The sequence below is a fragment of the Bactrocera neohumeralis genome, chromosome 6 (assembly GCF_024586455.1).
Source record: "Bactrocera neohumeralis isolate Rockhampton chromosome 6, APGP_CSIRO_Bneo_wtdbg2-racon-allhic-juicebox.fasta_v2, whole genome shotgun sequence".
NCBI lineage: Eukaryota > Metazoa > Arthropoda > Insecta > Diptera > Tephritidae > Bactrocera > Bactrocera neohumeralis.
The window spans coordinates 46,138,750-46,163,807 of NC_065923.1; the positions used below are offsets into that span (position 1 = coordinate 46,138,750).

General features: G+C 36.9%; 1 protein-coding gene across 2 annotated transcripts in view; it reads right to left on the bottom strand.

Moving 5' to 3' along the window:
• Positions 1 to 1,565: 1,565 nt before the first annotated feature.
• The window catches only part of LOC126761612 (uncharacterized), a 50,530-nt gene continuing 27,037 nt past the window's right edge, over positions 1,566 to 25,058 (bottom strand). The window contains exons 2-4 of one of the 2 annotated variants that reach the window (XR_007667378.1): positions 18,284 to 19,426; positions 6,522 to 6,976; positions 1,566 to 6,469 (exon numbers count right to left, since the gene is read on the bottom strand). Coding sequence is in view for 1 of the 2 variants with exons in the window: in XM_050477936.1 (XP_050333893.1) it covers positions 6,617 to 6,976; positions 18,284 to 18,718 (795 nt within the window). In the remaining variant the exon portion in view is untranslated. Of the gene's footprint in view, positions 6,977 to 18,283; positions 19,427 to 25,058 lie in introns of both variants that reach the window. The other variant, XM_050477936.1, reaches the window with a different exon arrangement.

The window sequence follows — 25,058 nt, forward strand, 5'->3', positions numbered from 1 at the left end:
TTTCATCAGGACAATGCACCATGCCACAAGAGCATTTGAATTAACGTTCGAATTGTTGGAGCATCCACCGTATTCAGCAGAGTTGGCCCCCGCCACTTCCATTTGTTTCCAGAACTCAAAAAATGTATGCGTGGCAAGCGTTTTTCATCAAATGAAGAGGTCATAACAGCTGTTGAAGCGTATTTTGCAGACCTTCCGGATTCTCACTTCAGGGATGGGGTCCACAGATTGGAGGATCGTTGAAGCAAGTGTATTAATGTTCAGGGAGATTATACTGAATAATAAAGTGTATATTGAATCATAAAATGCTGTTTCTCTTATCAAACGACAAAACTTATTGCAAACCTGGTATTATCACTAAGCTCTAGAGTAAATAAGTCGTTGAACTACTTCTGTATTATAGTATTAAACACATTGAACTTACAATTTGTTATAAAAAATATTTTGTAAATGTTTTCTTTTTTTCAATCGCATTTTTCGTGCTACCAGGAAACCCCTAACCTTGGCTTTGAAAATATTATAAATTCAGACTAGAGTTGTTTTTAAGTTTGGAACTTTAAGCTTCATCAATTAATTGGAGTTACCCCAAATATCAAAATGTATCCGGAAAACGGAAATTTTTGCCATTGAGAGATTTTCTCAATTCCACTCGCATGGATGTTATTGGTATCGTCAAATATAATATGTATGATAGGGTAGACCAAATTCTGCAAATGATTTTCATTGTATGTTTTTTTCAAATTCATGGAAATCGCTACCGGAAAGCCAATAATATGGAAATTAATTTGAAATAATATGGAGTGGTAAATTATGGACAGACTTATTGGAGTAAAACTTTATTTTTAATTTTATTTTAAAGATATTTTATATCATCTTGCGTTTAGAATGTAATTTAACTATTTATTTTTTTATGGATATTTATATATGTACATATGTATTTTGATATTCTCTATATGCATGTTTGTAGCAATATGTCGATATGTGCTCAATTCTTAAATTTCGTCTGCTTAAATTTGAATTGGTTTTTTGTAACTTTATATTTATTCGAAGATTTAACATTTTATTGTAGATTATTTGCATAAAGTTATGATATGATTGCTAGAACATATTAGACTTTTTATACTCTTGCAACCCGTTGCTTATAGTTTTCTTCACCTAACGGTTGTACGTATCACCAAAAACTAAGCGAGATAGATATAGGGTTATATATAAATAAATGATCAGGATGACGAGTCGAGTTGAAATCCGGGTAACTGTCTGACTGTCCGTCCGTCCGTGCAAGCTGTAACTTGAGTAAAAAGTGAGATATATTAATGAAACTTGGTAAACGGGTTTCTTAGTACAAAAAAAGAAGCTCGAGTTCGTAGATAGGCGTAATCGGTTCACTGCGACGCCCACAAAACGCCATTAACCGAAAACATATAAAGTGCCATAACTAAGCACTAATTTAAGATACGAGTATAAAACTGTAATTTGGCACAGAGGATCGCAGCAGTAAAGGGCGCCTGTAAGCGAAATTTTTTGAAAAAGAGGGCGTCGCCCCGCCCTCTAATAAGTTTAATGTATATATCTCCTAAGCTAAAGCTGCAACAACGCAATTCGCCTAGCGCGAATACTACAAAAATTCCTACCGATAGCGTGAAAATGGATGAAATCGGATGACAACCCCGTTCCCTTACCACAGTACCGTTACTGTTCAAAACTACTAAAAGCGCGATAAATAATATTATCTAACCAAAAAGACCAGAGACGTAAAAATTTGGCCCGAGTAAAAATTTGGCGATGGGCGTGGCACCGCCCACTTTTTGGTAAAATCCCATTTCTCGGGATCCGATAAACCGATTTCGACAAGATTTCGTATGTGGCTTCCGTTTCATATTCCTACGCCACGTTTCGAAAATGGCCGAAATCGGACAATAATCACACCTACTTCCCATATAAAAGTAAATTCCACTTGATTATGTAACTTTCCAGTATTCAAACCAAGAAGCAATTAATATAACGGGATTAAACTTTGCACGAATAATGCCTTAAGTGTATGCCACCTTATGATCAAAAATTGTTCAAATCCAACGGAAACTGTTCAAGCCCCTAGGTACCGAACATGTGGAACCTTGTGTCTATATTTGACTTTTATTGTTGTTATTCTTGTTTTAACGGTTATTAGTACCCGTTAGGATATTAAAGGTTATCTGTGTTGTCATCGACGTTATCTAACGGGAGGCCCTGGAAACATGCTGTTTCGACGGGGTCGGACCAAAGGAAAAGGGTGTTAAATGAGTGGGGTTGGTAGGGCATACAAAGAGGTGGTCAGTGTCATGCGGAGACTCGTTGCAAGCAGGACATACATTGGGTATGTCAGGGTCTATTCATGATAAGTAGGAGTTTAACCTGCTACAATATTCAGAACGAAGCTGCGCTAGGGTCACTCGCGTTTCTCGCGGCAACTCGAGCTCATCGTCTGAGTTGACTTTTGTTCGAAAATATCGGTTTATGTTTGAGATATATAATTGAAATTCAGGAATATTACTTCTCTGACAATAGTATGTCTGTGTGTCAAAAATGGGTTGAATCGGACCAATACTTCCCTTAGCCCCCACATACCTAATATAAAGATTTTCGAACTTCCGGGTGACTTTGTAGAGAAGGTATTTTACTCATAAGAGTGTATCTTTGGGCCTAAAATAAAAAAAAAATTTGCAAAAACTTGGCATAACCCCTATATAACTAATATCAGCCTTTTCCATCATCTGGCTGACTTTATTCTACATGATTTGTTTTTTAGTAGGTGACATGTTAATAGTATGTGGTATATGGAAAAATAGAACAAATCTGGTCATTACTACACCAACTGCCATATAATATACTACTTATAATGGTTCTCCTTTTTCTAACAAACCTTATGTGTCTGTCAGTATAGGAATTATACTATATATAGTATATTTACATATATATAAAATTGCTTGGATTTTGATCCTCAGGTGGACGTTTTACACCTTAAGCAATTTCCCTGGCTTTGTTTCCTGTAAGTTGCAAGAGTATAAAATGTTCGGTTGCACCCGAACTTAGCCCTTCCTAACTGGTTCATGTTTCAATTCAAGTTATATTATTTCCACAAGTTTGTGAACATTTTTAGATTATTTAGTTTCATCTGAGAGTTTTCAATACTGTTCGGTTTCTTTATGTTACATGTGAAATCAATAATAACAAATAAATAAAAATTGTAAATGTGACAGTGAAAGGATTTAAGGTTTTATAAAGAGTGTCTGCGGAAATATTCTTTGTATAATATGAAACGAATTAGAAATTCAGTAAATGTAGGTTAAGAACAAAAAAAAGTATTCTTATAATGTAAGATACCAGAATATGTTTTATGTGCTTTAAACTGTTTTCATGTGCTAGAGTTCACTATGTTTTAAGCTTCATACTCTGCATTTCTTAGATTGATGCCTTCAACAATCGGGATATAAGGTTAAAGCAAATAGCTTTAAGAAAAATAAGTCAAGAAATTTTGTAGGATTCTAACTCCAAGCTCCTATATCTTTCTTAAAAATCTCTGAACTTTTAAATAAGCAGACCAAACACCATTTTTTGGACAGTGTCTTAAGCTGTTGACATCAAATCAATTGTATTACAATGAAATAGTATAAATACATTATTAATGAAAGAAGTTTCACTTCTTCTATCAGTCATCAGTTTTCCGTCTCCTTATCGCGCTCTACACTAGGCACTGCAGGCTCAGAAATACTTGTCCAACATGGGCATAGTCTCTTGCGCAAACTGCCGGTTTTGCGACATGAAACAGTAAACTGCAGAAGACCTGATTCTATATTGCCCACAATTTGTAGAAGCAGGCTCAAGGCCCTTGTATCCATCTAGGTGGACAGGGATCACATCACCTCAATCGCGCCCAGCAAGCTCCTGGAATTATTCAGGGTGCTGGACTTATGTGACCATATGTGGTATAGAAGTGGGCACAATAGACCACAGGTCGCAATGCAAAAACTCAATTATTTTCTATCTTTCTATCAGTCAAGTATTGTATAAAATATTTTAGCCGAAGAATATCGTTCTTTTCTATTAAAGTTAAGTCATTTGTTGATGATATTAGTTTGAAATCTGATGTTGTTTCATTGAGCTAGCTTTTAGCATCACGCTTCTATAAGGCTAGTTTTCTTGCTAAACTCTCATACTCTCTATGGAAGACTCAGAAGCGTTAGAAAACTTAATACAATTTTGATCAGTAGAAAGTGTGGCTGCGAAAGAAGAAGCACGAATCTGCTTAAAGGCTGGAACATCTCCCATGTATTTTCTTTCGACAACATCATAAACCACTGTAAAATAACGATTTCTTATATTTCTAAAACGAAAAATGAATATGCAGCTAAACTCGCCATCTATAAACGATATTGACAGTACGTTATATTGATAATCGTAGTATTTGAACATTAAACTACATATTTTTTTCGATGATACAAACTCCAATTTTATTGAAGAAAATCCGTTGCTTTCTTTATTTGGAGTAGAAAATGGAAAAACTTTTGATTTTACAAAGAATAACTTTGGAGACAAAAGTGTTCTGTGAGTGTTTTAGAAATTACTTAATAATATTTTAATATTTTCTCTGGTATACATAGGTATCAAACTGTTTAAATCTCTTTGAATCACAAATGATGGTTTGTTTGGTTCTAGTATAGCAAGCACCACATTTTTGGAAGAACCATAATTAAAACGATTACAGGATCCCTGACGAGTGTCGAGTGTTGCTATAAATTAAAAATGTTGGGCGGCCTGTTCTAAATAGCCCGATAGGACTTATGGGCTTCAATTTTTGGCATACCATAATAAAAAAATATTTAGGAAGTGGTTTTAAACATAAATTATATTATAAATGTATTTCTTTAACTGTATATATGTAACACTATTGATGTGTAATATTACATACATATGCACCTAATTATGTATAATGAGTAGGTACGTTTCTACTTGTGTTATGAGTCTTTTGAGTGTCATCTACGGTGTACAAAGTTGTGCTATGATATGACTCCATTTTAATATTTGTTCTCTAAATTTATAAAATTTTTTAAACTAAGTATTCTTAATATAGCATATAAGTCTAATATTGTAGATTTCGTTAATTGTATTTGTTAGCTATTCCATTTAATACCTTATACATCTATAATCATTCTGTCAAATATATTTAAAAACTGAGTAGCTGAATTGTGATATTGGCACACAGAATATTTATTATTCTTTTCATTGGGGTGTTTTTACGCGGCTGAAAGCATGCCCGACGCTTGGAACCTAAGTGTGCTCTGCCCAAACCACAAAAATGGGAATCGCACAACCTGCGGCAACTACCGTGGGAGAAGCCTCCTCAATCGCCTTCCCTATCGAGCGTATTGTGTGAAAGATCAAAGCCCACCGTCAACAAACTGATTAAACCTTATCATTGCAGCTTCAGGCCTGGAAAATCAAGAACTGATTAGATATTCACCATGCGTCAAATTTTGGAAAATACCCGTGAAAAGAGAATCGACACACATCACTTTTTCGCCGATTTCATAGCTATTTTTGACAGCACGAAAAGGAGCTGCCTTTGCGCCGCTATGTTTGAATTTGATATCCCCGCAAAATTAATACGGCTGTGTAAACAGACGGACCGGAAGGTCCGTCAGGATCGGGAAGGACCTCTTCGAACCGTTCGATACCTAACGAGGTTTCAGATAAGGTGACTCCCTATCGTGCGACTTCTTCAATCTACTGCTGGAGAAAATAAGTGGAGCTGCAGAGCTAAATAGAGAAGGCACAATATTCTATAAGAGTCTACAGCTGTTGGCGTACGCCGATTCAATATCATGGGCCTCCACAACCGCGCCCTTAATTCTGGTTTCTGCAGACTGTTTAAGGATGTAGAGTTGAGTCATATAAAGGTAAGAAAAGACAGAGTGTGTGACTGCGGATGCATGTAATAATGTGCTATAGTATTTTAAAGAAATGAAACTCAGTGTTTAAAAATATTTGACAAAATGCATATATGTATGTATATGAATGACAGCTAAACACCCTCTCTCTTCTAATATTAAATATTGTTTAGATTATATAACATTTTTCCTAAGGAACCTAAATAATAATCACTACAGGTAAGAAATTTAAATAAATATGATTAAATTTGTTAAAATCGAAGGATATCAAAGAAACACAGTTATCACAAGGTTAGAGAGGGGAAAACTTTGTTCTTTGGTCTACACTAATATATGTAAATATATATATCTATGTATATATATATGTAAGTAAATAAGTACGTATTTTATATATTTTGTTTGTATTTGTTGCTAAAACTAACTACATCTAGACTTACACGCCAACGTTTAGTTTCAGCAAAAAGTGTGTCACCGCAAGCTCAGAACTCTTCAGCGGCATCCACCAACAAACGCGTGCAGCTCAATTCAACACTTGGTTGTTGTTGCTGTAACTCAGACAGACGTATATATGTATAGTATATACATTATTTACCTTACACATTGAAGTATAGTCGAGCCATCAGATTCATGCGTCTCGTTGCGCGCGCTTCCTCCTCACTATTCATCATCTGCAGGTATTGGAAAATTCTATCTCACAAAATCGTACAGACAACAAAGAGCGCCAGCACGAAGAATAACATCGCCACAATGTCTTTGTGCAGATTGCGGTCTCGGTAAAAGGGACGCGTTGTGTACGATTCCTTGCGCGTCTTGCGGAAGAGCCACAATGGTATGATTAATTGCAGTATATCTGGCACCATGAAGCCGATATCTCGTACTATTTGATGTGCATAACCTTCGCCACGCACCACATTCATGAAGAACTGGTCGAAACTGCTGGCTGTGATGTGCAGTATGGCGATGCCAACAATGCAGAATACTTTCTTCGATGTGACCGTGTTAGTAGTGTTCGCGAGATGCATGACCAGCAAGGAAGATATCAATTCGGTTACCTGTAATAACATGTGAAAGGTAGAATTTATAGTTAATGCAAATATTATTAGTTATTTTCTTATTGATTCAAGAAAGCTAGACTTTTTTGTCGAAACTAAATCAACTCTTTGTCAGGCATGTGTCAATTATAAGGGGATATCTTCTAATTTCTTCAAAACTCTGATGAAATTTTAATTTACCCACGTATTTTCTTCACCATGGTAGTCTAGTCGTCATCCTATTCCTGGGCAAAGTATATCAACTATTTTTTAATCGAGCGATTTCTGTGAACTACTTTGAGAAGCGAGAATGGAAAGAGGATGTATGAAATATCTCAAGCCATCTAATAAAACTTGTCTAACAAAATCTCGGTAAAGTTAAGTCGGTACATAAAGAGGAGCAGTCTTAACTACTTTGAATGGGTTTTAGGTTGAATCAAACTAAATCACCTCATTTTCAGTCTTCTGTGCGACAGAGTGATTGAAATTGAATAGGGCTACGCACGTGCTAGACGAAATGTGAGGCTGGAACACCAAAAGAGGAGTTCTCTATCTTTTTCTAAGAAGCCTGGTCGTTAACGACCTGATTAAAAAACTTGAAAATCGTGACTGTCAGGTGATTGCAGACGATGAAGCGCTTATGGTCAAAGGAAAGTTCCTGAGTACCATTTACGAGTTGACGCAGGGCTATCTCAGGGCAGTCATAAATGGTTTCGCCATCAACCAAAATTTAATTTGAGATGATTTTATTTACTAGAAGATATATGACTCCGGTTGCAACACTCGCAAATGGGAGACATCCGTCTGCAACCGGCGGATACTAGGGCTCATTCTGGATATGAAGCTTTCATGGAAGCCGAATATCGAAGAGAGAGCAAAAAAGGCATCGATTGCCATGTACTACTGTAGACCAGGCAATGACAAAAGGTGTGGTCTCTCGCCGAAAGTGGTCCTCTGACTCTAAAACAGCATAGTCAAGCCCATTATGTTGTATAGAGTCTTTATGTGGTGGAGAGCTCTAGAAAAATCCCACTTGCAAAGAAACTCGAGAGCGTTCAACGGGCCGCGCTCATCAGTATGCACTAAGGTCCGCTCAACCATGGCACTTTACGCAATGTTGAACACAATTCCCGTGGACATCGCCGGAAAGTGTATGGCTGCGAAAATTGCTATCAGACTCATAGAATATGGGTTCCTAAAAGAACACGTATTTGAACACTCGGAAATCGTCACAAACTTTGACTTCATACCGCATCATGGAGTCGCTAAACCGAACTCAGGTAGCTGCTATGCCCATATACCAGCGAGAGAGTTGTGGGTGGGAAGAAGTTGTTAGAGGAGAGGTGCAGAGCTTTACGGATGGGTTGAGGTTTCAGGGAAAGGTTGGTGGAGGAACGATTGCAGCGCTGTCGTGTCAACTGCCAAACTGAAATGGGCATTTACCGAACTAATTAGGAAGAGGGACACTAACCAATATACAGATAGTCAGAAGGAAAACAATTACAACTCGCTAGTTAGATAGATCTTAAAAAGAAGAAGAAAAATTTTGGTACAATAAATAATATTCTAGAACCTAGGTTTTTTATTTATTCTCCACATCAGCGAAAATATATTCCTAATTGCAGCGTATCTATAAAGCAGTGAAGTCTAAACTCGATTTAAGGCCTCTAACAATATAAATGTAGCAAAGCGCAAAGACTCAAGTCGAAAAATAGTTATTAGTAAATAAAAAAACATAACCGTTTTTCTTGAAATGTTGAAATTCTACTTTGGCCTGTTTGTTTGCTCTAAATCAAATAAACGCTTTTTGTTCAAAATACCATAAGCAGTTCATAAGCTGGCAAGCTAAGTGAGTTATCAGTTTCGAAAAAAGTTTGGTTGGCGCAACTTTGGCTTTTAGAAAGTTTGGGTTTTCTTTTATACTTTTCTCTCTTTTTGGCTAAGAAGAAAAATATGTGATGATTTCATTTCAAATGTGTGTGGGCAGAAAAACTTTCTGTAGGTACGATTGAAAATTTAAAAATACAGTCGAGTCGCGATAATTCGTAATGGCACGGGGATCATATTTTTTACGAATTACGCGCGACTTCGACTTACCGAGATTTCCATTTAACGAGGCTAAGCAAAGAAAAATTCGAATTAACGGGGCTCAAAGAAATAGTTTCCCAAAGATAGTCAATGTTCAATTGACTATATTCCAATAAATTATTGTTTAATGTTTTAATGAAACCGCAAGCACGGAAGAAGTTTTGTATACACAATGTGCTATTATTTTTCCAAGCTTTACAAGAAATTTCCATAGCTGTTAATATTGTGCAGTTAAACTTTTTCTTTTCATCAATGCTATTAACCAGTTTAATAACCACTTCCTTATGGTTAATGACTTAAAATCTTTTATAGTGTCCATATCAAAGGGTTGCAGCTTAGACGTAGTGTTGGGTGGCAAAAACTCAATTTTTAAGTGGCTAAGATGAGCGAAGCCATTATGCGCCGTACAATTGTCTCTGAATAGCAATATCATTCGATTATCGGCTGCCATGGTGTCATTTAACGTTTGAAGCCATTCGTTAAATAATGTTGTTGTCATCCACGCCTTCTTATTGTGCCAATAGTACACTGGAAAGCTACATATATTTTTTAAGCACCTTGGCTTTGCTGACTTTCCGATTAATATAGGCTTAAGTTTTTCGGTGCCATCCATGTTTACAGCAAATAAAATGGTCACTCGAACTTTACTGTGCTTAGCCCCATGACATTTTTCATTTTTCATTTTTAAAGCAATAGCTTCGGTCTGGCAAACATTTATAAAACAACCCAGTTTCATCAGCATTATATATATTCTTAGGTTTGTAATCTTTTATCAGATCACTAAACTTCTCCTTCCATTCACAGCATACGTCTTGCCAGAAGAACTTTCGCCGCACATTTTTTTTTAAATGTGATAGGTAGGTAGGTAGGTAGGAGTGCAGCCCTTTCGGGCTCAATTAACACTTGATGTGCCATTTTGATGCACTGTTCGTAGAACCTCCTGTATCTGCTATTACGTTTCACCTTCTCTTTGAAACCATTTTGAGGTTTCGATGAAACTACTTATGTCCGATATGCTTTTAGTGGAAATCCATTCAAGGTTTGGTGCTAGATGGATACCAAGTGTTTTGTGTCGGATCTGTGCTAGAGCTGGGCATTCACAGAGAAAGTGGAAGATTGTTTCCTTGTTCCCTGCTACTCCGCAGCCACGGAAGATGTCATTGTAGGGCATACCCATTTTGGATGCGTGTTCCCCAAATGGCCAGTGCCCTGTTGTGGTAGCTGTTACTCTGTAAATACTTTTCTTTTGTCTTATTTAGTAAGTCGTTGGTTCTTTTCCTGTCATATGTTGGCCATAATTGTTTAGTTATGACGCATTTTGTGATGTTTTTCCACCTGTTATTTGCAATTTGTTGAAATTGTCTATTGATCTCTCCTTTGATTGATCCTAGCGGACTTGATATTATCTCCGCCTCGGATTCGTTGAGGAAAGCTCCTGCCTTTGCCAACTCGTCTGCTTTTTCGTTGCCGAAAATGTTCCTGTGGCCGGGAACCCAGATTAAGTTTAGTTGGAGCTTGTCTTTTATTGCGCTTAGTGCTCTCTTGCAGTTGTGTACTGTGCTGGAGTTTGTCATGGGTGAAGACAAGGCCAGGAGCGCCGCCTGGCTTTCCGTAAATATAGTTGCTTTATTTATATTCCCGTGGTTTTCCAATAGAGCTTCGCAGGCTTTTTCTATGCCTAGTACTTCTGCTTGGAAGATGCTAGCCGAGTTCGGTAGACGTATAGAGAGAGATATGCCAAGATCAGTGGAGAATACCCCCGTGCCTACTCCGCAGTCCATTTTGGACCCGTCGGTATAGACTGAGATGGTATCCTCCTCTTCTATTGAGCCTTTTCTCCATTCTCGTCTAGATGATATCCTTACCTGGAAGTGTCTATTGAAGTCCAGCTTTGGGAGAATGTAGTCTGATTTATTAATGGTGAGCTTGTTTAGAATTACACTATGTCCATAGTTCTGCTGGTTCCAACCTCCCAATTCTTTTATTCTTGTCGCCGCAATAGCTGCTGTTTTTTGAATAAAAATGTCCATTGGTAGTTGATGCAGGATCACGTTGAGCGCATCAGTCGGACATGACCTGATTACCCCAGTAACACCCGCACATGCTGCTCTTTGTATACCATTTAATTTTTTAATGTTATATAGTTTGTTTAGCGCTGGCCACCATACCAGAGCTCCATATGTAAGTATAGGTCTTATGACCGCCGTATACATCCACATGACTATACTTGGTTTGAGGCCCCAATTCTTGTTGACGATTCTCTTACAAGTATAGTAAGCCATGTATGCTTTGTTTATTCTTTTTTCTATATTTATTTTCCAGGACAATTTGGAGTCAATCTCCACCCCCAAGTATTTAGCTGTGGGGGATAGACTGAGTGTTGTACCGTTTAGTACCGGAAGTTGAAATTGAGGTATTTTGGTTCTGCTTGTGAATAGCATCAGTTCTGTTTTGTTCGGGTTAACTCCTAGTCCATTGTGATATCGTGCCGCTTTTTAAATCGATCTAGCCAACCACTGCTTGTCTTAAAATCCATTATGTTCATAGCAAAAAACAAAGTCTTTTATTTTAATAACTCGCCTCTAATGGGAACATTACTTTGACGGCATTGTGATAGCCACAAAGGTAGAGACTTCTCTATATTCGGGTTTCAGCTTGTTTCTGGCGTTTCTGTACTATGAGATGATGCTTGCATAAGAAATTCTTTTTTATGTAGAATTGATGTTAATGTTGATGAAGCGATATTAAATTATTTTGCCACTTCATTTTTTTGTTCCACTATCAACGGCTGAAATACTCGTAATCTCTTGTTTTTTCGCCATTGATAAAGTGTTATTCGTACGTTTTTTCGACATTTTTACGCATCGATGTTACGCTTGGGTAAAAATCTGCAAACTAAACGAAAATAATAACTGCATAACTGTCTACAAAACCTAACTTAACTGCCAAAATTTTCACATTGCATTACGACTTATAAGAGGCTACGAAACAAATTACGATTTATAAGAGGTTTAATATTCTTTGTGTTGCGAAAAATATTACGAATTAACGTTGGGACCAAAATGTATGAAATTTTTACGAACTATTGAGAATTTTGAATTAGCGGGGTACGAATTATCGCGACTCGACTGTACTAGTTTTGACCAAAATGCATTAATCAATACAATTTTCATTGAACATTTCTATTAATCAAAAGGAAGCGAACTCGCTGGAAAAATGTTATTTATTCTACTTTTCTAATATATTCATAAATATTTATATAAAGACTATAAAAGAAATAAAATTGGGGAATGGTGATTTATTTCTCTTCAAAGTCTCGACTCAAATGGTAGTCTATGTAGGTCATACTTTGTTAATTCGAAAAACGGTGGTCATCACTTTTTCCTGCAATAGGACAAATTTCGCTTTTTCGACGCATATTCACCAATATCATATTGTGGTTTTTTGTCGTGAAATTAGCTACCTTGTTATCCGCTTTTAGGGTATCTTATCATGGCTCTCATTACAAACCGATGTGTACAGTAGTCGTTTTCGAGAACGGGCTACAGGAAAGAAATTTCTCTTGCGATAGTGGCATTTTCAGGCGACGATTCCAAGTACTTTTCGGATCGCCCTATACATAGTTTATGGTATTCAAGGTTAGCTGTCAAATTAATTATAATGTGGAAAATGATAGTAAGACTTTTTAATTTAAATTTCGCGCAAAAGGCCATTCGTCGAAATATTTTTATCTAGGTTTTTTATGATTGTCAGTGACACATCAAAATAATCATTAGTGGTTCAGTGTACGCTTGTCTCTTTGAAGTTAAATTTTTACCATGAGTGAAACTATTTAATAAAGAAGTTCCATTAAATTTTGTGTGCGGAGTCAAATTTCTGGTGCCGAAACGTTCAAAATGTTAGAAAATGCCTTCGGTGATAGTTTTTTGTCACGGACAAGTGTTTTGAATTGCTACAAATTATTTAAAGAAGGTCGAGAACACGTTGACGACAAACCACGTAACCAGGAATTGGTGCTTGAAAATCGACGGTTAATAATCAGCGATGTTACTGGCGTCGTTGAATCGGAAGGATCGGTGAAAACCTTTTTAATTAGAGTAAGAAAAGTTTCCGACTACTAACATGTCATAAAACGTCTTAGATCTATGTTTACGACCCGAAAACAGACGATCAGTCGGCCGAATATCATGGCAAAGATGAGCCGAAGCTGAAAAAACCATGTTAACACTTTGAGCCCCGCGTGTACCACCGGTGGACATTTATGTTTTGACGATTTTGGGACAATGTGACCACCCGTGGACATTGGTGGATTTTCATTATGGGACAATGTGACCACCGGTGGTCACAAAAAAAAAAAAAAAAAAAAAAACAACAAAAATGCATTTGGTTTATCAAAAATAAATATCACAAAGTCACCTCAATCGCAAAAAATCAAGAAAACTAAGTAAACAATCAATAAATCGAAAACAAACAAACCAGCTTGTCAACTAAAGCACAACCCTTCGTCAGCAAGCGGTCCACCGGTACAGAAAAAAAATGACCACGGGTGGGCACGCGGAGCTCAAAGTGTTATGTTGACAGTTTTCTTCGATTATCGAGATGTGGCGCACTCCGAGTTCCCTCCGACCGGCTAAACTGTCTACAAGGAATACTATTTCAGTATTATGCGTCGTTTGCGCGAAGCTAATCGTAAAAAGAAGCCGGAATTATGTATTTTGGATCTTGAGTGTTGCGCCACGATAATGCAACGTCGCATACTGCATTGATTCTTCGTGAGTTTTTCGCCACATTTTCAACCAATACCGTGCCGCAATCACAGTATTCGCATGATTTAGCTCCTTGTGACTTTTGGCTTTTCAGCTAACTCTAACGATGGCTCCGGGGAAACCATTTGTACAAGTTTATTGATGCCAAGAGGGATAACTTTGAAGTGAAAATTAAAAAATTTAAAATTATGAACAAAATCTTTCCATTTTTTGTTCATAGTAGTATATGGTATTTAACATTAGGGTTGCGATTATCAACTCTGAAGTGTGAACCGTTACGAAGAGACTGTCTAAGCTATATAGCATACTGGAAAATGCGGAAGGTTACTTTCTACTGCTGAAGGTATTATAGACCATAATATTTTTAAGCTGTAGTTTGTGGAAGCATTTATACACGATGTAGTTTTTGCCCAAATTTCAAAAAGGGGTTGTCTTAAACTTCCCTGTCGATTGTGATATTTTGTATTGAACATTATTAAACTGACAGCGCTCGTCATCAGGTGCATAATAATGTGTTGAGAGAATATAGAGACGATCAGTAACCCGAAACTATAACTGTCCAAAAATATTTTATTAAGATTAACTATCAACTGTTATAGAAGAGTTCAGACTTTAATTGGTGTAGTTACTTTGAGGTGTTGGCTCACCGCTTCCAATAATTGCTGACAAAGTTACTTCAATTGAAATTTTGAAAAAATATATGGTTAATCAAATCTCAAGCATTCTAATGACAGATAAAAGCTTTTCAAAACGAAACTTCAAAGCAAATTTATGTATCTGAGATATACATACATACTACAACAATCTAACATAAACATATCTAAAAGTGAATTTTTATGAAATAATGCACACAATTTCCATCGTCATATTTATTGGCTCTTTACCTTGGCGATGCATTTTATTAACTTTAATTAATATCGTCGAATACAAGAACACCATCAGGTGAGCGTTTAATTAAGTGCTTGATATTTATAGTACTTATTTATTGCTAAAGCTAACCATGGTAGTAGTGAATACATACCTATCTATAAATGTAAATGAAATGTAATTATACAACTATTCACATATGTGTGTGTGTTTGTTTGCAAATAATGCCGTGCACCTGCCTTGGCTATGTATCAGCCTTTGGAAAATCGTTTGTGTAGAAAATATGTGTAATTAGTTTACATTCAACGAGCCACTTTGCGCGTAAGTAGAGAAACGTGTGTACAGTAATGATCCAATTAACAGGTACGAAGGCAATGAACAATAGATCCTTTGTTAGTGCGACTAATGACTTACACATAGTAGTGTATTTGAATTACCCAAATGTTTGTACAAGGATATAAATATAATTTGTTTACATAGATTAACCCAAATATTTTAAGACTTTAGTTTTCTTCATTTTATTAATTGCTATGGTAGATGATGCGAAAAAACTTTAAAATTTAATTGATAAGCAACATATAAAATTATTGGCTATTTAGTCCAAAAGATTTACTTAAAATTTAAAGGTATGATTCAAAATTGTCTTTAGATAGTCTGGCTTGAAAAGTTATGGTCCGAGTCTGACAATTGTTAGTGCAGAGATGGCATACCTTAATAGCATTTAAACGATGTGTTGCAAAAGTAATGAATTTTATCAAATTTGGTATTTCGTTTCGGTGGAATCATCGGTTCATATTTCTTCAAAAATGATGCCGGTGAGCACGCAACCGTCAATGAAATTGAAGCTTGTGATCTCGGTGAAACCAAATGTCAACAAGCGCGCCACTCACATCCCATCAATCAATGGATTTATTGAGAGAACACTTCGGTGACGTTTTGGGCCACCAAGATCGTGTGTTATCACACCGTTAGACTTTTTCTGTAAGTCATCGAAAATTGGACTCAACGGTTGGACTACCTGAGACATAGCCGCGGCTAACATTTGAAAGAGATAATCTTCAAAAAATAAATGACAAAGAATGTTCTTTCGAATGATAATAAACATTCCCCATTAAATTTGAAATTTCTGTGTTTATTATTTAAAAAAGTAGGGAACCTCGAAATGGATCACTCTTAGCATATGGTAGTAGGGTTCGTTCGTGGTCAAAATTCTCATATGTTTGTTATTAAGCTGTAGTATATCCAATATTATACGTTTATTTTTGTTAAGATATGGATACAATCGGTATAAAGTACACCCGAAGTTTGATAGCTCTGAGCCGAGTAGGTCTTTGTGGCATTTACTACTTTGGCCCTATAAAGGAGCGCAAATTCGGTGTGGGATTCAAAGAGGGGAGAGAGACTCCGTCGCCGAGGCCTGGCATACACCCTGGTGGAGGAACGTCTAGCCACAATCCGCGTCAAAGTGAAGTTTTTCAACATATCGCTGATTTGCGCCCACGCCCCGACGGAAGAGAAGGACGACTGCACGATGTGACGGAATATGCTTTCTTTGCCCAACCTGGCGTTAAAGTCACCAAACACGATTATGACATCGTGGCGGGGGCAGCTCTCATAAGATCTCTTGGTCGATTTCAAAATTGCTTTTGAGAGCACGTAAAAGAGCTGCCACGATATCTGAATCAAATTCATCCCCGTAAAATTAATACGGCCGTGTAAACTCATGTTGAGCAATACCCAACTCTCCGTCAGGATCATAAAGGACTTCTCCGAACCGTTCGATATCAAACGAGGTTTCGGAGAAGGAGACTCCTTATTGTGTGACTTCTTCAACCTACAGCTGGAGAAAATAATTCGAAATGCAGAGCTGAATACAGAAGGTGCAATCTTTTTAAAAGAGTGTAGTTAAACTGTTTTCTGACCAATAAGGACAAAGAAGTCGCTGAACAGTTGTGCTATAATGCAGTGGGCATCCGAAATCTGACCGTCTCTTGAACTTTGCTGAAAGACCGGGTGTAAAAGGAACTGGCAACAAATTGCGAAAGGAGCCAAAAGTCTAACGTAAGTAAAGAAGAATCAATCTTGGAAGGGGCAGTAGGTTGACTTGATCAACACCAAAAACAACGCAGGAGAAATTATTGTGTGAGTTGTCCATTCCATATTTATTTATCGAACCTAATATGGTATGTGAGCATGGATCTAAAAGACGTTTCACTTTTTTGAAAATTTTCATCTTACTGATGTTTCTCATCTCTAGAAACTTCTGCACTACGTCTGAGCCTTAATATGGAACTTAGTTCTAGCGTTTTATAAATTTATTGTATAAAAGCGATGATCGAAAAATAAATAGAACGATTTAAATGAATTCGATCTGTTATCCTTAGATTCATATATGGAATCAAATATTGTCTTGTAATAAATATACAGTCGCCATGACTTAAAGGCGATGACACAGATGATGTCATCTGCGAAAAATTTTCCAAAAAATTTATGTTTATTAACTCCATCAAGGCTTAGGTAGCCTCAATAGGTTTCTTGTTACGCTGTATATTTTTATCTGAACCCTTAAGAAATGTAATAAGTGTGTCCCACAGATCTGATAAAATTATACAGATAGATCTGAATATAAATTTTATTAGTTTACAGCATAGTTTGAGGTGGTATAATCGAGAAGATGTTGACCGAGATTTTTATCGAAAATATGCGAAGAGATGGTGACATTTGATTGAAAAGGTTATCAAGATTGTAGGTTACAGGCTAATATTTTATTGACTTATTTCATTTTTTTAACCAGTTTAATTGGTTGTTTTGGCTTACGAACAACTGCAACACCTTACGATATAAAATTTAAATAGGTATAGGTGGAGGAAAACAGCTGAACAGCATGTCAATCTGCAACCGAGTTAACCTTATCTGGGTGTCGGGTTACGAAAGTGTCGGAGGAACTGATTGGCTGAATAACTTGCCCGCTTTGCAATGGTTCTAGATTTGTGGGCTCGGAGCCTCGTATCCTGGTGGGTGACAAAATCCGGTTATTAGTGGTTGCTTATACTGATTAGTGAAGACTCAAGATCGACTTTTCAACATGGGAGTCGGGAGGACATTGCCTCAGTAGGGCGTAGCAACATCCTGAGATTCATCTGAGTGTTGAGCCTTCATGAGCTAGTGTGAAAGCTGGAAGGATACAATAGAATTCAGGACGCAGTAAAAACATTAATGCATTTCTATTCATAAACTACTGCATTTAAGCCATCATTAAGCCAGTGTTGCTGAAAATTTAATCTCTTTCTTCTCCGCAGGTAAATTTGTATACGATTACCTAAGGCTTTGAGGTATTAGTACACATTAAATTCAAAGTAATATGCTAAACACTTAAAATTTGACGCTATTCACCCGCGTTTCGAATTAAATTTCTTCAAATCGGGTGAAAATTGACACATTTAGCTCCTGCAGTGACATATTTACATAGCATTTGAGAGGCAGCGCTAAAAGTGGTGCAGTCATTGCCTTCAGAGATTATTATTACTTACAGCAATAGACTCACACACACACACACACTTACACACACAAACGCCCACATACATATGCATAGCTGTCGAGGACTTACCGTAAAAAATAGCTGATGGTTCCATTGCTGGTAATAGTCATCGTTGTAGTAATTTATGTACGCCCACCAGGCATAATAGTGTGAAAATATCGACAGCGAGAAGAGCAACAACATCGAGTAGCGACAACGTTGTTGCAATATCAACGCAATCAACTGTTTAATGCATTCATAAAGCGCAATAACAGCGAATACAGTGAGCAGCCACATTTTGAATGAATTTTGTGTGACATTGAAGTAGAGATGCTTATACGAGGCAACACCCGACTCGTAGGGCCCCTTGAATATGGTGTCCCAGCAGGAGCATGTACAAAAGTGCTTATCAACGTAGCGCGAGTAATTTTCCCAAAAGTAGGCCAACACCAACATGTGTGCGGGCGGTATAAGAGCGGGTGCCAAACTGCCACAGGCGGCGGGCAACCATTTCGTATCGAACATTTTTGTGCCTTCCTCTCTCTCTCGGTTACCTTCTCTATGTGTAGTTCAAATATTTTACGAGTGTCGCTGTGGTTGGCGCACCCACTTCGATGTTGGCAATAGGTTCCTAAGTTTCGAGCGTTGATCGGGTAGCGGCTGCCTTAAGTGGTTGAGCTGGTGGCACGAGCTCACTTAAATCGGCGTAGAATCCATTAAAAAGCCAGTTACAAGCATTATTTAAATTTATTTCTGTGCGATTGCGTCGCTGTTGTCTGCTGGGCTGCTGAGCTGCTGTGTTGTCTGTTGTTGCTCCTTTTGGTAATGATGATGGATGTGTTGCACTTGTTGAAGACGAACTGTTGACATTGGCGTGATTGACGGTGGTGCAGATTCTCTACTAGATATGATGATTGCTGTCGACAGTCACGCACTCGGCGTCATTACCCAGCCTCTCACTTACTCATATGCACATATACACATACATTAATGCGGTATTTGTACGTACTTCACGCGTGTCTTCTTGGCGGGTAATTCCTGCGTAGTCGCACGTTTTGGATTTGCCTTTATGAATATTTCATATTGCCAATGGCTTAAACGGATTTGCTCATTTAAACACTTGGAATATTTGCCATCTATGCATATGATAGGGTTCGTTATTCCTTATGTATGTAACTGTTGAGTAGGTATATGTCTTTGTACGTTATTTACTAATTCCATTTTTGTTTATCACTGTAAAAAAAAATCGAAAAATGGTTAAAAACGATCGGATTTTATTTTCATGAGCATTTTAAAAAAGGGTTAGATTTCAATTATAATGCCTTTAGTATGTGGCCACTTTCATTTAAAACTGTTCGCAAATGACGAATGCCTATTTTCCCCTCTTACTGAATATGAAGACCTCTATCTCAGATGATTTGATAGCCCACATGTCAATATAAAGGGATAGCTTAATAAAATGTAACGAGTATATTTGTTGGGAATGTGATTATATGCTACATCAGTAAAGAAGAGCTAAGTGCGGACTCTTAGCATTTGGAAGGATCAGAGTCGGAGCCGTAAGTTAGAAATAACGCGGCGAATATTCTCTTCGTGTTAATCGTCGGAGGGTCATCTGTATAAATAAGCGACTTCATAAAACCCGACATTGTTCAGTGTTGTTAAATCACACGATCTTAGAGGTCACGCTTAAAATCCACGAAGTGAGATAATGCGCTAACCAAAATTTTCTTTCCATAAATTGATTGGTCGTTGGCTGTATGGCCTGTAGTGCCATCCACATCAAAAACCATCCAATTCAGATACGAAAAAATCAATAATCATGGCTCTATTGCTTCATTGACTATAACATTATGTCCGGCTTCAAAGTTGAAGATGTATAGTATAGACCAGTGAATCCCTCTGCAAATAAAGCACACCAAACAATGAATTTTTGAGGATATAACGGCGTCTCAACATCACTCCAAATGGAATCATTTTGTTTACTAACCTATGCATTCAACCAAAAGTGAGCTTCAGCGAACCATTATTTATTAGACTCATCTAGTTCTATTACTAAGTTTTGGTACAACAAACCTAATGTTTACTTAATTCTTGCCTTTTTATAGATGCTAGTTTTAAATAGTCTTTGGCGCCAATTGGAGATTCCAAGTGTAGCCAGGTCCTTCTCCACCTGGTATTTCCAACGGAGTGGAGGTCTTCCTCTTACTTTCCTTCCCCCGACTCTCAGAGCTTGAATTGTTTCATTCGGACCACATGACCTAGTTAACTTAATCTTGGATTAGCGTCTAATAGTTAATAATATATCCGATAACAGGATACTATACAAGTATATAGGGTAGATCCACACCCATGGCAAAAGAGGGGAATGGAAAATAAACATAACATCGTTTCAATACTGTCCTTCCTTCCAAGAGATGGCATTATAAAAAGCGTAAACTTTACAAAAAAGTTTAAAAATACTCTTTGTAATAAGGCTGTCTGGAATGATTTCAGGTTTGACCTACTAATATAGGGCCGCACAATTCAGTGGCACACTGACAGCTCGAAAATATCGGAAGGTAGTGCAGGAAAAATTCAAACTTTCCACACACATGGGATATTTTCCGAGCATATTTTAAGTAGAGGTATTTGTGTGGTGAGTGTCTAGAAATTAATCTCCTACGCAACTTTGGCAATCAGCAATCAGCGATCGCAGCTTATGAGATCAAATCGGTACTGGTGCAAAAGCGCATAGCGTGGCTGAACAGCCTATCAGTTTGTAAACCGTGTACACCAGATCTGGGTACCGAGGCATACAGAGGTTGCCGGCAATGAGATTGCAGTGAAAACATCAACTAAATTTCCTGTCCAGAAAGTATCGGGAATTCTTCATTTAAATCTCCTGCTTATATGGAAGACAGGTAAATTTTTTTCCTAGGTTTGTACAACTGTTCTTAATTATGATGCCAAAAATTAGCGCGATCTGTCAACCAGTGTGTTTACAGCAGCTGTTTATTGTCTTCCATATGAAAGCGGGAGATTTAAATGAAGAATTCCCGATACTTTCTTGACAGGGTGTATTCTATAAAAAGGACTTCATTGTTACTAAAAACGACAGCCTTCGCAGTAAAACCGTTAATATTGTGTTTTGGTTAGATGGATAAGGAGAAATACATTGGGACAAAAAAGCACCCTGAAATTGTATCTAAATTCACCAAGTAAACGATATTTCAAAAATATGTGTTTTGCTAAGTCGGTAGGACTGTCCTTAATTGCTATACCAAATAAGTTACTTTAGTCGGTACACCGCAGTAGAGCGCTGCGATTTTTACAATGGATAAAAATATCGAACAAAGAATTTCTTTAAAATTTTGTATTTCTAACTGAATTTTGTGTGCGGAATCATTGCGAATGTTGGCCTACGTGTGGTATAAAGCCTTCAAAGACGGTCGTGAGATCGTTGAAGACATGCCTCGTTGCCGACGACCTTCGACCTCTTCAATTGATGAGAATATTAAAAAACTGAAGGATATGGTGCTTGAAAATCGTCAGTTAAGTGTTAGAGAGATGGCAAGAGGGCTCAATATTTCATGCGAGTCCGTTCGAATAATTTTGGTGGATATTTTGGGTATGAAACGCGTTCTTGCACGACTTCTCCCGATTAGGTTGTATTGTTTTTTAAAGAGTACGATTTAAAGCCAAAAAACGCAATGGATACCATCGGTAAATCACCGTGTTCCCCAAACTGAAATTGCCGCTCCATGGAAGGCGTTTTCAGTAGATCGAAGAGATAAAACAAAATTCGCTGAAAGAGCTGAAGGCCATCTCAAAAAGTGCTTATGAAAAGTGTTTCGAGAACTGGAAAAATCGTTGGCATAAATGTATTAAATCTGGTGGGAATTACTATGAAGGCGGCAAAATAAATATTGATGAATAATTAAACATTTTTCGTTTTATTTACAATTTCCGGGTACTTTTTCGTCACAATGTAATGCTAAAAGCACGATTCCTATGTTTGATTCTTTGTACCCATAGACTTTCTATTAAGTAAAGCCACACTTCATCACTTGTTCACCGAGTTTCTGTTATACCTCTTAATTATGTTCTTAAAACTTGTAGACTGAATAGATTTTTTCAATTCACTGAAAACACTTGCGTTGGTTATTCTGTATTGACTTCATATTTTTAGCTCATTGTCGACTTGTTTTTTAATTCCCTTAGTACTAAATAGTCATCAAAAACACCGAGTTCATTGTACATAATAGTTTTCTTTAAATATACGCTGTATCATTGAAAAATAAATATTCCTTGGGACATTTGTTTGGAAAAATTCCTATTTTCTTAAGAATATTAATTGTACATAACCATACTTTAAACTAGAGTGTCACTATATATGAGATTGCCAACCAATCCATTTGCTATGACAATCGGAAAATCATCGAATGTTTTTAATGCTTTAATGCACAAATTAATATTAAATTGGCGGATTCAATAACAACGATATTATCAGCTTAACTGAAGCACTAAATTCTTTAGCTTCTATTAATCGATTATTTACAATCCACTCCATTGAATCAGGTCTATCTGGCTGCATTTTAAAAAGTATGCTCCACTCACACTCTCAACCATATAAATATGGAAGTTATGAAAATAATTAAGCCAAGCGCAAATATTTTTTTCACGTTTTATTTGTTTTACTTTAACCTTTTAATGGTGGCAGTAAGCATACCGGAAAAATTGCTGAATTTGGCCCTGCAACACTTTGGCTGAAAGTGATAAAATTCATAAATTTTAAATCCTCATCCGTGCAGTTGTGCTCGTGCAGTGGAATTGTATTTGATGAGTTCGGAAAAAGTTTGAAGCGAATTGAATAAAGTAAAAGTACTTTTTCAATATTAAGTATACATATATCAAAAAGTGTAGGTAGGCAGTCGGGTCTATTTTTACGAGGTCTGCTTGATAAGTTAGTGCATTTTTGTAATACGAACTCCAAACTATAAGTTGAGTATGAATGATGCTAAGCCATCGGTGAATGAAAGTCCATAGGAAAGTGTGGACCGATTTCATCTACTTTCGTACCAAACCGTATTTAGGAATCAGTTAATTGTTAAGGGTTAGTGTGATCCAATTTGTTAACGAAGTATCATATATTAACATTTATATTTGATTTAAGCTAATCAGAACGCCCTATGTACCATATATACAACAATGTTTAAATCCAGTTTTGGAAAGGAATAACGTCATGCTTCCTAAAACATTGTTACTCAATTTTGCTGAGTTACATTTCGTACTGCCAGATATATGTATATGGGATAAAGTTCATCAAAGCAACAGAAATACATATACATATAGTATACTATGTGCAAGAACGTGGGAATCGATTCCGACTATTTTTTGTATCGAGTCACATTTGTATTAATATAGCTCATATATTGTCTGATAAATATCAATATTTACGGTATACGGGTTTTTAAAAAAATATGTGTCGATTTCATTACTTTTCGGCACTATATTACATAGATTATAGACCGAAATTCTTTTTTTGGAATTTATATAGTCAAAAGAAAGTATGGACCAATCTTAGATTAATTTAGGCTCAAGGCTGCTTAATGTAAATGCAATTATATTTACACTCGTCCTTGAACAGAGTATATTGAGTTGCCATGAACCTTGTAACGCCCAGAAGGAAACGTCGGAGACACCATAAAATATAAATATAAATGTTCAGCATGACAAGCTGCGCTGGCCGTCTGTCGACACGTCTATATTTAGGTAAATAAGTCGTTACCAAAAATGTCAGCCGAGAAATCCAACGCAGGATAACTCTTGCCAGCAGGGGTTACTTCGGACTGAGTAGGCATTGATCTCTAACTTTTCAACGTGCTATATGGTTTTGACAACAACCGATGAGTCGACGTTACGAGTTTTCGAGAGAAAAACGAAAGAAGTTGCTCATTCGATGGAAAAGTCGGAACTGCCGATATCGATGACTCCAGCACTATATCATATAGCCGCCATACAAAAGGAACCATCGAAATAAAGTCTGCCAATTTGAAGAAAAAACGAGGCATTGATCTCTAACTTTTCACACGTTCTTTTCCCTCAACAAGTTGCTCGTCTTAATAAATTTCGGAACACTCGAGAATTCTTTTTGACTTTTGACGAAATAAAGGCTTATTATAACTTTTTTTTTGACGGGTATTATAACTTCGATGCAACCGAAGTTAGCACTTTTTCTTGTCTTTACAAAAAATCAGACATCTTGTAAAACTACCCTTGTTCTTGTTTATAATATAAATATGTGCCAATGCTATGTACGTTCGTTGAAAATTTTGGCAATAAGTTTTCACTGTTGAAACTTCGGTCCAAATCCTTTTGAGTAGCATTTTATGTTGCCAAGTCCATATGTATGTATATACTATATAACATATATGTATACCGTAAGTCCAGGAAAGACTTATTTGATTAAGCAAGGGGTTAGTTGCACTCGTAGTTGGGAAGTTATCACTTTGCCCTGTGAATTTCGAGCAGTTCGCTAACTAAGCAACTTGCACGTTTTCGTCAAACTGTGAATTAATAACACTTTTCAGCTGAGATGTGAGAGAATATTATCCGTTATCCAAATTCCATGGAGCAGGTGTAATTTGACGGTATTTCAACCAAATTTTGATAATGAACGTGCGATATTCGAGACCGAAAAAAAGTTTTTAAAAGTCAAAATGGGAAATCGTTTTCGATTTGATCGCCTGTAAAGGATGATGTTGAAGTTGACTGTGGAGGAGATTGGTTTTACACCAACTCACTCAAGAAGTTTATGTTTGTAGTTTATTGGCGATATTTTTATTCTCTTGCAACATGTTGCTACAGAGTTTTGTTCACCTAA